At 41.9% G+C, this 12843-nt stretch overlaps 1 protein-coding gene across 1 annotated transcript; it reads left to right on the forward strand.

Annotated features, from left to right (window-relative positions):
- The first annotated feature begins 4733 nt into the window (after positions 1-4733).
- On the forward strand, positions 4734-11278 carry LOC119317481 (AP-2 complex subunit mu). The gene is made up of 13 exons (XM_037591951.1): positions 4734-5069; positions 7256-7433; positions 8149-8239; positions 8336-8430; positions 8552-8641; positions 8936-8984; positions 9090-9228; positions 9376-9492; positions 9593-9683; positions 9760-9902; positions 10224-10338; positions 10656-10700; positions 10773-11278. The coding sequence occupies exons 1-13, from the start codon at positions 4987-4989 to the stop codon at positions 10851-10853; spliced, it is 1317 nt and encodes a 438-aa protein (XP_037447848.1). The 5' UTR covers positions 4734-4986; the 3' UTR covers positions 10854-11278.
- Positions 11279-12843: the final 1565 nt, after the last annotated feature.

Here is a 12843-nt window from a genome sequence, read left to right on the forward strand (position 1 = left end):
CCAAGGAAAAAGGATTGGCTCAAGCTCAAAAGCTCAAGACTCTTCATTTTATATTTTAGTGATCCAAGATCACATTGAGTCTTTAGGAAAAGCCAATACTATCAAGGAGGGATGAGGTGTTGCTTAATGAGCCTCTTGCTTCATGTGCTTAGTGATATGCTCCAAAAACCCTCAACTACTTTCCCATATCCACATTTGACCTAAACCCTAAGCCAAACTCGGTCCTACCGATTCTTCCTATCCGGCGCCACCGAGTTTCACTTGTCATTAGCCACTGCCAAACCCTAGCAATTCGGTTCTATCGATAGGGATCTCGGTCTCACCGAGATGGGATTGCAAACTCTCTGTTTCCCTTTCGTAACTTTTCGGTCTCACCGAAAGAGCGAATCGGTCCCACCGAGATTGCAATGTAAATTCAGTGTTTCCCCTTTGTAACTTTTCGGTCTCATCGAAAGAGCAAATCGGTCCCACCGAGTTTGCCTGACCAACTCTCTGGTTAGCTAATTACCAAATTCGGTCTCACCGAGTTTGTGTAATCGGTCTCACCGAGATTACGTTATGCCCAAACCCTAACCATATCGGTCCTACCGAGTTGCATGTTAGTCCCACCAAAAATCTCTAACGGTCACTAGGTTTACATTTTCGATCCGACCGAGTTTGTTGATTCGGTCCCACCGAGATTGGAAAACTGTGTGTAACGGTTGGATTTTGTGTGGAGGCTATATATACCCCTCCACCTCCTCTTCATTCGAAGAAAGAGCCATCAGAACACATACACCATTCCAACTCGTATGTTCTGAGAGAGAACAACCTACTCATGTGTTGAGACCAAGATATTCCATTCCTACCATATGAATCTTGATCTCTAGCCTTCCCAAGTTGCTTTCCACTCAAATCTTTTTTCCACCAAATCCAAATCCTATGAGAGAGAGTTGAGTGTTGGGGAGACTATCATTTGAAGCACAAGAGCAAGGAGTTCATTACCTACACACCATTTGTTACTTCTTGGAGAGTGGTGTCTCCTAGATTGGCTAGGTGTCACTTGGGAGCCTCCGACAAGATTGTGGAGTTGAACCAAGGAGTTTGTAAGGGCAAGGAGATCGCCTACTTCGTGAAGATCTACCGCTAGTGAGGCAAGTCCTGTGTGGGGGATGGCCATGGTGGGATAGACAAGGTTGCTTCTTCGTGGACCCTTTGTGGGTGGTTGCTTCTTCGTGGACCCTTCGTGGGTGGAGCCCTGTGTGGACTCGCGCAACCATTACCCTTTGTGGGTGGAGCCCTGTGTGGACTCTCGCAACCGTTACCCTTTGTGGGTTGAAGTCTCCATCAACGTGGATGTAGGATAGCACCACCTATCCGAACCACGGGAAAAACATCTGTGTCTCATATTGCGTTTGATCTCTCCAAACCCTTCCCTTTACATTCTTGCAAGTTGCATGCTTTACTTTCCGCTGCCAATATACTCTTTGCATGCTTGCTTGAATTATGTGATGATTGCTTGACTTGTCCTAAAATAGCTAAAATCTGCCAAGAACTAAAATTGGGAAAAGGTTAAGTTTTTATTTGGTCAAGTAGTCTAATCACCCCCCTCTAGACATACTTCGATCCTACATGTGTTCTGCTCAGGAAGGCAAGACGACGGCGGCTCCCTGAAGATGGAATAAAGGTCTTCCCGCCTAGTCCCTGTTCCAGCGGTGCGTCTAGCATCGTTGGTGGGTGTGTGGAGGTGTGTCTCCGGCGGATCTGTCCTTGGTGGATTTGTTCGGATCTCGTTGTTGTTCATCTGTATTCGCGTGTCTTCGGTTTGGATCCTTTCGACTTACGTTATTCTTCATCGACGACGGTTGCTGTTCTGAGGTGTTGGTCCTATGGGGCCTTAGCACGACGACTTCCCGACTGTCTACTACAACAAGTTACGCCCGACTCCGACGATGGAGGGGCGATGATGGTGGCACGCCTTCGGCTCACTTCAGTGCTTGTAGGCGTCGCTAGGTGGTCTACGGATCTGGATGTAATTTTTATTTCTGGTGTTCGTTGTACCGTCATGATTGGAGGTGAATAGATCGAAAGTTTTCTCGCAAAAAAAACTCACGGTATCATCTTGAAATCCTCCACTACAATCACTGGGAGAGGCAAAGATCAGCCAATTAAACCACGTGAATCACTGCACAAAAATTGCCATTGGTTTTATACAATAGATAAGACCAATCTAGAGATGGCAATGGGAAAGGTATGAGTGGCTACACCCCCTTCTCCCCAAAGACCGTACCCGCAGAAATCTTATATATCCACCTACTTCAATACTCGTGGACATAAATTGGATTTTTTTTCAAAAACTATGACATATTTTATAGCAAATTCGGAAACTATAGCAAAAAGTGGAGAAAAATCAAAACTAGCACCCCGTCGGCCACGCGTGGGCCGAAAAGGGTGTTTTCGGTCTCCCATTGGCCGAAATGAACTTTTCGGCCATGCCTTGGCCGAAGAGGTGCGTACCTGAGACGAAAAGACCTTTTTGGTCAGAAGTAAGCCGAAAAGTCCTTTTTGGTCGAGAGTAGGCCGAAAAGTACTTTTTGGTCAGGAGTAGGCCGAAAAGTCCCTTGGGCCTACCTTTCCATGTTAATGGTTGGCCGAAGTTGCATGGCTCCACTCTTCGGCTTACGTTAGGCCGAAGTGATTTTTTTAATTTTGGTATATAAATACTGTGCAACCATTGCCCATCTTAGACATTGAAAAAAAAATATTTTCGCGCAACCCTTTCCCCTCAATATTTTCCCGCCACCCGTTTTCCGCCAACCCCTTCCCGCCATATGTTCCCGCTAACCCTTTTCCCGTCATACCACAGTTGTTCTTTCCCACCATTTTCTCCTCTCTACATATACATTGTGATTGCTTGGTTTTCCTACTAGTTCGATACCTTGGTTTCATAATTGAGGGAAATACCTACTGTTGATGTGCTACATCATCCTCTCCTCTTGGGGGAAATACCGACGTAGTCCTAGTGACACCATCAAGTAGAATTTCTGGCGCCATTGCCGGGGAGGATCTTCAACATAACCAGGTTCCTAATCACAAATCTCATCTCCTCGCAATTTACATTATTTGCCATTTACCTCTCGTTTTCATCTCGACTACACTACACTAGACTGCTTATCCACCTTCGTCTGAAGGGGGTTTTATAAGTAGAGAGGAGAAAATAGCGAGAAAGAACAACTGTGGTATGGCGGGAACATATGGCGGGAAAGGGTTAGCGGGAAATGGGTGGCAGGAACATATGGTGGGAAGGGGTTGGCGGGAAAATATTGAGGGAAAATGGTTGTGCAAAAATATTTTTTTTTAATGTCTAAGATGGGCAATGGTTGCACAGTATTTATGTACCAAAATTTTAAAAAAAATCTCTTCGGCCTAACGTAAGCTGAAGAGTGGAGCCATGCAATTTCGGCCAACCATTAACGTGGAAAGATGGGCTCAAGGGACCTTTCGGCCTACTCCTGACCAAAAAGTACTTTTCGGCCTACTCCTGACCAAAAAGTACTTTTCGGCCTATTCCTGACCAAAAAGGTCTTTTCGGTCCAGGTACGCACCTCTTCGGCCAAGGCATGGCCGAAAAGTCCATTTCGGCCAAGGGGAGACCGAAAACACCCTTTTCGGCCCACACGTGGCCACGGGGTGCTAGTTTTGATTTTTCTTCACTCTTTGTTATAGTTTCTGAATTTTCTATAAAATACGGCATAGTTTTGAAAAAAAATCCACAAATTGGTACCATGCATTTCACCATAAAAGATAGAGAAATGATTCTAAATTCAGTTGACGACGGACGAGTAGTCTAACATTGAGATGACATCCACTCGCATATGTCTCTTTGGGCTCTAACAACGACAAGAAGTATCTGCGGTGGACGATTGGAGCCACAAAGTGGGAGGCAGCGACAAAGGAGTACAAGCGGCGGGTGGTTGGAGGGCATGAGCCAGGAGGTGATGAGTCGAGGTTTCGTCATTCCAAGGAATCACATAGAACATATGGGGAGTGGCGGGCTGGCGGACGTGGCCATGTGGGCTACTGTAGGTTTCGGGGAGGGCCACGCGGGGTTAGATGTTGACCCCACATGTCATAAGAGTTATTTTTATTTACCAATTCTTTTTAGGTATTAATTGGGTTACCATGAATATAAATTCATAAGCATACCCCATCCATAGTTTTTTTAACACGGCACAGACACAAGCGCTCATACATACGCGCATACACGCATCTCTATGAACACAACACGCACACCCTACCCCTATAAGCACTTTCGAGAGACTGAGCTGACATATCATTTTGAGATTTACGAAGTCACCGTAGGCGTCTCGTCGTCGACGAGAACGAACACCAGGACTTGAACCCTGGTGGGTCGGGGATACCACTGTCCCTCTAACCATCCAACCACAGGTTGGTTCACCCCATCCATGATTTTGCAGGTATGCGTGGGAGTACCCGATGTTTATGGGTAGGGTACATGAGGAAAAACCAATATCCATGGACAAATTTGCTGTTCATAGATCAATCTACAATATTTTTTTTTGGATAATATCCTTTTCTTTTTGGGTTGGGACAACATAGTACTGTATGATTTTGCATGGGACATGTTGTTTTGTGTACTACTACCAGCAGAGCAGTGGGACCAAGACGCAACGCAACACGAAGTCAGAAGTCACCAACCGAAGACAACCACGCAAATACGGAAATACACCGTCCGGGGAGGTCCATTCTGGAAAACACGCACGAAAAAGCGCTCCTGGACGGGGAAGACGACCTGGTGCTCGTGCCTCCCTCCCCCGAGATCTACCAAAACCCGCGCCCCGCCCATCCCGTTCCTCCACCTCACCGTCCGGCGAGCCCCGAGCACACCAGATCGCCCGCGTAGCTGGCGGCGCACCGTGGAACCGCGCGCCAGTCAAGGGTGGTGGTCCCAGGCGCTCGAGCCGGGGCGCGGGCGACGCGGAGACGATGCCGGTGGCGGCGTCGGCCATCTACTTCCTCAACCTCCGCGGGGACGTCCTCATCAACCGCCTATACCGCGACGATGTCGGGTGCGTCTTGCCGCTCCCCTTCCTCACCTCCCTGGCTCCCTGGGTTTTGAGTGGCAGATCTGAGGCCACAGGATCGTTGATTCCGGTCGTAGCCTGTAGTTATGGAGTAGTAGATCGCTAGAAGGGTGTCAGGTAGCTTGTGAATTTCGATTGCTGCGTTGAGTGACAAGTGAAATTCTGCGGGGAGGAGTGCAGTTGACGGCCACACTCTGGTGGTTGGCTCGTTGCGGCACTGCAATTTGCCCATTGCGCGCTTCAGTTTGTTGTGGCGTTCCTAACTCATTTGCATTTTGAACTCGTAGTTTTGATGAGTGAGGCACTGAGGCACTTTGGACAAGAAAAATTGCTGCATAGTTCATTTCATCTCTTCCGGTGGGCTTTGACAGTAGTTAGTAGTCACATCCTTCTGTAGTCGAAAATTTACTTCTACTGCAAGCCAGCTAACTTCGAAATAGTAACCGTCGGACTGAAATTAATTATTAATATTAACCCTCGCACCATAGATTTCCAAGAGGTCTTCGAAAGAACGGCAGAAGTTATTAAACATCTCGTAATATTCCCAATGTTCGAAAAAGCGGAAAGTGTAAGTCAAGCGGAAGGCCACAGCTTAGAGCAATGGGCACTTAAGCGCGCTTAAGCGTTTTTTGAGATTGGCTAGAATTTGACAGATTTTGAATAATATACACAGGAAAATAGGAAACATGGCACATGGGTAATTGAAATAGCATCTAAAATACAGTTCACACCATAGCAAATACACATCAGGTTCACATAGCAAGCAAAATAACAACTAAAATGCAGTTCAGTTCAAACAGACACAACCTAATAGAGATCATGCAGCCTGAATTGTGCCAGAATATGAAGGAAATAGTTCCCGAACAGAGCCTAATAATAAGATAAATGGCACATTGCCGTTATTGCGCAAGCAGACAAGCAGAAGTAGTTCAAAAACAACCAAGTTATGGCCAAATTTAAAAAAAAAAAACCCCGCTTAATATACCGCTTAGGGCAAAAGCGAAGCGTTTTGCCATCTCTCAGTGCTTAAAAACCCGCTTAATATACCGCTTAAAAACGCTTTCTTGAACACTGAATATTCCCACAAAATGCAATTTTTATATTTGTACTAGCAAAGTGCCTGTGCGTTGGAACGGATCTACAATCGACTAATGTATGTTCACAAACTTGAAAAAATCACCCTGGTTTTGATATATATCACTAAAAATATGTTAGGTTTCACCCAAAATAGACTAAGGGGTTTTCTGAAATGTTGGGGCAGAGTGGCGAGGGCCTTGTTGCAAAAATGCCACAGCTTACCTTGCATGTGTTAGACGCAGATCGAATGGTCAGAAATGACGGATGCAGACACACCATCATCACCAACTGGATCTTTTATAGGAATAGAGATAATGGAATTGATACCAGTAGAAATCATAAATATGAGAATGTTTTCATACATGCACATTGATAGTAGAAACAAAACAAGACCATTCAATAAACCTGCAGCAATGTGCTGTAATCCTGTATGTGCCATGGTTTTCGAGTCGCGACTCATCCGAGTCACTTTGGGGTAGCGACTCGGAAAAAGTCGAGCCTGCAGCTGCAGTTGCGACTAGTCGCGACTCGCGACTCGAGTCGACACTAAGTTGAGTCGACATTTTTTTGCGACTCATCGACTAGTCGCGCGGCTCGAAATCCATGGTATGTGCTGAGCCTATTTCGACATGTAGGTCTTACACTAGTTTAATATTGAGCAAGCGACATTCCATCTATATGATATATTGTCAACATAGTCATTGTTTATGAAGGACACTAAAACATGTAAATATGACACTACTGTTGAGTAATGCAAGCATTTTTTTTTCAAGCTCTGTTGATAAACGTAGGACATGGATGTAAATTTTAATGACGTTTGTTCCACCATGTCCTTTTCTTTCTTTCTTTCGTTCTTTCTTTCTTTTGTGCACATGTATTTATTATCACCTGGACAGCTGTCTCATCATTCCAAAGCGATCTCAAGAGGCTACTTAGGTCATTTCCTCTCATAGCCTTTCTCAGTTATCACTTCAATAGGAAACAGTCCCGCGTATTCATTTTGCTTCTCTCACTTTCCATTTCCTGCTTATTTGGTTGCACATACCTTTACATTTAGTGACTAAACCCTATCGTGTTCATGTATGGCTATGCAGGGGAAATATGGTTGATGCATTCAGGATGCACATTATGCAAACAAAAGAGCTTGGTACATGCCCTGTTCGACAAATAGGAGGCTGTTCCTTCCTTTACATGAGGATCAGTAATGTTTACATTGTGATCGTGGTTAGCAGCAATGCTAATGTTTCTTGTGCTTTCAAGTTTGTTGTGGAGGTATGAAGTTTCTGTTGTCTTATGAGCATTTCCAAATAAATTCTATATAACCCACACAGACATTATGATCTTGATGAATATAATATAATCTAAAGAAGATAATTGATGTTTTTCTTTTTCACTAGAAATATTTGTCTGTGATGTTTGTGTATTTGTCTACTCAGAGCAAAAGAATGTATTAGTTACTTAACAAGCCATATGATTTTCTGAAATGTTCTGTCAAATTGTAAGATAATGTATCATCTCAGTCCGAGAGATTTAAATGATCATGTCATCTAATAATGGTATTGATGTTTGGCTTTGTTTGGTGACTGGAATTTTCTATTGCGAAAAGTAATTGGTGATGGTACATCAGAATCACCAAACCCAACAGGGTACAAGCAGGTGGTACAAAAACTACAAGTTTTCAATGCCTAGATGGTGTGATGTTCCATGTTCATCACTGCTGGGAATAGTTTGATAGGACTAAGTGAATAACAGAACCCTTTGTGCTCTATATGATTTCCTGAGGGCCTGTTTGCAAGAGAGGGATTGGGCTAGGAATTAGTTTAATTTGTATGTTAGGCCAAAGATGATTCAGTGATGAAACTAAAGTTGCTAATTCGATGTAGAGATTCTAATCAATGTATACATCATGTCATCATCCTTATGAGCAATTTAACATGTCCTATCTCATTCGCCGTTATTACTGCTGAAGATTATTTGAAATTATCAGGCAGTGGCCCTCTTCAAGTCCTACTTTGGTGGAACTTTTGATGAAGATGCTATCAGGAATAACTTTGTGTTAATATATGAACTTCTTGATGGTAAGGGCACATCCGATTTTGGACTTAGCTTTCTGCTTCAGTTCCCACCATGGATTCTTTTTTTTGTTTGCAATATTGACTCTGGCAACTGTGCAGAGATTATGGACTTCGGTTATCCTCAGAATCTCTCCCCTGAAATTTTGAAGTTATATATAACCCAGGAAGGCGTACGGTCGCCATTTTCCTCCAAGGTCAGAAATATATGAAAAATGAAGTCTGCTGTATTGGATATGCAAAAAAATAATTATGTGTTCCTATTTATTTTCTAGGAAAGTAACTGAACCATATTTCCTTCTCTCTGTACTGATATAGCCTTCGGATAAGCCTGTTCCAAATGCGACCCTGCAAGTTACCGGCGCTGTTGGTTGGAGAAGAGAGGGTCTGGTGTACAAGAAGAATGAGGTATTTGAATTAAATACGTAGGGAGGCTTCAGCTGTATTCCGAAAAAAGCAGAGGACTAACATTTATAATGGTCCTAGTTTCCTATCAGTGCTTGGGCTACTAGCAATGCCATCATCCCGCATACATTTTAAATGCATCTCATTTCTAATGCATATTGTACATGTACCAGCATTCCTGTTAAAGCAATGGCCCATACTTCCCTCAGTTTTCATTTATTTGTTGTCATTAATGTCATGTCATTGTTTGCTTCCATTTAGCAAGTGAAGTAACAATGAGTTCTTCTCGTATGTTAGGTTTTCTTGGACATTGTTGAGAGCGTAAACCTTCTTATGTCTTCCAAAGGTATTTTATGGACCATCAATTTTTTGTTATCTCGTCTGAGGTTTCCGGTGTCTTTCCTGTTCAGCTATTTGATGTCCGCCGTGTATATTTCTTACATTTCTGCAGGGAGTGTTCTACGATGTGATGTGACAGGGAAGATTCTTATGAAGTGCTTCCTCTCTGGAATGCCTGATCTGAAGTTGGGACTAAATGACAAAATTGGACTTGAAAAGGAAGCCCAACTGAAGTCCAGGCCTTCAAAGAGGTACTGCTTTACTGAGTCTTGACACATGATGACAAACTGTGCACATATATATAACTGTTTTGCCAGTTAACATTGTTTACTGGCTACCCAACTTTTGTTGCTTTTCGTAAATGATCTCCTGATTGCTTGTGTTCTCTCCCTCTACAGTGGGAAGACCATAGAACTCGATGATGTCACGTTCCACCAGTGCGTCAACCTAACAAGATTTAACTCAGAAAAAACAGTCAGCTTTGTGCCACCAGATGGTGAATTCGAATTGATGAAGTATTCTTTAGATCCCTATTTATTCTTGCAATTATCAGTACATTTTACAAATGATAGTTTCATTCGCTAGCTGGATTTTGACGGACATATTTGTTCCTAGATATCGAATCACGGAGGGTGTAAATCTTCCATTCCGGGTTCTGCCCACAATTAAGGAGTTGGGCCGAACACGCATGGAGATTAATGTGAAAGTGAGCAAATATATCTACTCGGTTACGTCATAAACGTGTACACGTTTGCTGACATGGTGAATCTTTTGTTACGCAGGTTAAGAGTGTTTTTGGTGCTAAGATGTTTGCACTTGGTGTTGTGGTTAAAGTTCCGGTTCCAAAGCAGACAGCAAAGACGAGTTTCCAAACAACATCTGGCAAAGCCAAATATAATGCTTCGATTGATTCCCTGGTGTGGAAGTAAGTGCAATCTTTTTGTCTAATATTTGCACTATACCAAAGCCAGTATGTGGGTCGTAGTCTAATGGGCTTGATAGTGTGAATTGTTCAGAATGGTGTAAACTAAATTTCCCTAAATTATGCCCTGCCTAGCTGTGAATTGTTCAGAATGGTGTAAACTAAATTTCCCTAAATTATGCCCTGCCTAGCTATTTGCAATTTTAAAGTATGTCCTGTTAGTGCATGTACTGGGAGTTCTTTTTCTTGCTGAGCTACCTCTTGCAGTTATTGCACATTGACCAGCATGAACTCATAAATCATAATGCACATTTCAAACCATAGGATCAGGAAATTTCCTGGACAGACCGAGGCAACGATGAGTGCAGAAGTTGAACTGATCTCTACAATGGGGGAAAAGAAGTTAGCGAACAGGCCACCGATTCAGATGGAGTTCCAGGTTACATTTAATCTCGTTAAGAATCTTATTGTTTCCTTGGCAAGATGGCTATGAGCTTTCCTCCACTCTGTTTTATTTATCTGTTCTGCATTTATAACTGAGAATGACAATGTTAGCAAAGAATCCCAGTATCTCGTTGTTTATGAACAAAATTTTAGCATGTACAATATAAATTGATACTTAAATAATTGGTTGACCTTGGAGTATTTTTGTTTGAGGAGCCTTCATGCATATAATGTGCTATAGGCCCCCCCATGTTGTCTGATTGTTTCCTGGCTTCCTGCACTCTTATTCACTATGATATTTCTTTCCTGCAGGTTCCGATGTTCACTGCTTCTGGCTTACGTGTTCGGTTCCTCAAGGTATGTGGAGCAAGTACAATATGAAACATTGAAAATGTTTGGTACTAAAACCATCTCTTGATGCATTTTCAGGTGTGGGAGAAGAGTGGCTACAACACCGTTGAGTGGGTTCGCTACATCACAAGGGCTGGATCATATGAAATCAGGTGTTAGTGACCAAGAAAAATGGCGTGGGCTCATTATTTCGTGGATTTGCAGAGCTCTTTTTGTACTCATCATGATTGATCAGATGGCACGTAAATTATGACCCAATTCGTTGCAAGTTTGAACTTCAGCAGAGGGCAGATCAGAGCAGGCAGTTTTCCTATGTTCCTTATTTTCATGTTGACATGGGATATGTATTCTCCCCCGTGTCCTGTTTGTCATAGGGCATATTTTTATTGTATATTTGGCAGTAGCATTCGTTCTCGTTGATCAATACACCCCCTTGCCAGTTCGTGCTGTTTTCTCATTGAGTGGGTGTCAAATCGCTTGCAAAACGGTGTATAAATATATGATGATAATGTTGTTGGCTTGCTGTGCCTGTGTTTGATGTAAAGTGGCTATGCCATTCCATCTTGAGAATTTGTTGCAAGGTCTGTGTGAATGCTGATTGATGTCCAAGCATATGTGGTGATTGGTGAAGGATTCCCTCAGTTCAAAAATACTAAATCTGTACCAAAATATAAGACGTTTTTGTACGCTAAACTAGCCTACAAAAATGTCCTACATTTTGATACGGGGCAATAAGTTGTAGGATTTTTTAAAAATACTACTGCTGCTGCTACTACCACTACTAAATTTGTTTTAAATAGTACTCCCTCCTTTCCAAAATCATGTCTATAGATTTGTCTTAAAAATTATTTACAGAATGTCTTAAAAGACAGTATCAATATTTAAAATGTCAATTATTGTGTTTTGGAAGGAGTTTGGCAGCTCCAGCTAAAGGCCTCTTTGATTCACAGAATTCCAAAAACGCAGTAGTAGGAAAACATCTAGTTTGACCATTTGGATCCTATACATTTTCCACCATTGGTAATGGTGATGTGCGCCACATGTCGATTAGCCAGCTTAAAACGGAGTAGTTTTGTCATTAGTTTTGAAGGGAGTCATTTCTTCTTTTGCCATAGCGTGGAGGGGTAAATATGTTTAAAAATCAAATCGATAACTTAATAGATGCTCTTTGAAGTTATTGTAAGACATACCTTAGTGAGGGCATTGGTATTAGTTGAAAGAAGAAAGACAAAACCAAACCAATGTGGTAGCACAAAAAAATAAGAAAAGAACAAACAAAAAGTTCACGCACACACAATAGTGAAATTGCACATACTGAAACTTGCACACAACTTTTACTCTTTTTAATATGCAAGAACAAGTGTAAACACTTGTAACTTTAATAAGTATTATTATTTAAGTAAATCAAATACAAAAATGAATTTTATTTTGAGTTCCTAACACAAAACTAAGCAGTGTCACAATTTCATTTTAGTATTGTAGTTTTTGAAAGTTTCTCCTACAAATTCGGCCAAACTTTTCAACATTTGACTTCAAACAAAAAGTATACATTTATATTGCATGTTTTTAAACAGGGAGGGAGTAGTATACTTTTCTAAAATGCAAGTCGTAAAAGCACTTTCACTTTAAGAGGAGACTTCACAAACCAAATATGTTTAATAGGACGGGCAATCTTTCTAGCTTTTAAATCAGTACACATTGGAGTGCGGGGAGCCCAATTTTTAAAAAGAAGAATGTTGTATTTAAATGTTTTATATGAATGCAAATGGATGTTCACCATTTAGCTTTAATTTTCCTTAACTAATAAGATAGATTATGCGCTACACACAAGGAAAAAACCCGGCCCAAAAACAACATTATACAAACCCATTTTGGTACATCTATTTGTCCTTTTTGTATATGTTGCATATAAATATGCATATTGATGAAAATCCGTACACACATACAACACATCTATACATATGCATACACAACTTCTAGATTTTTTTTGAGTTATAATACATGTTTTTGAAACAACCAAAGCGCATTTTCACATACATTGATTGAACATAAAAAACCGCACAAACAAATTCATTTGCATATGTCCTTCTATATGATAACCCTACTTGGAGAGGGAGAGAGAGGGGGGGAGGGGGGGGGGGAGAGAGAG

This window comes from Triticum dicoccoides, chromosome 6A, assembly GCF_002162155.2.
Source record: "Triticum dicoccoides isolate Atlit2015 ecotype Zavitan chromosome 6A, WEW_v2.0, whole genome shotgun sequence".
NCBI classification, from domain to species: domain Eukaryota; kingdom Viridiplantae; phylum Streptophyta; class Magnoliopsida; order Poales; family Poaceae; genus Triticum; species Triticum dicoccoides.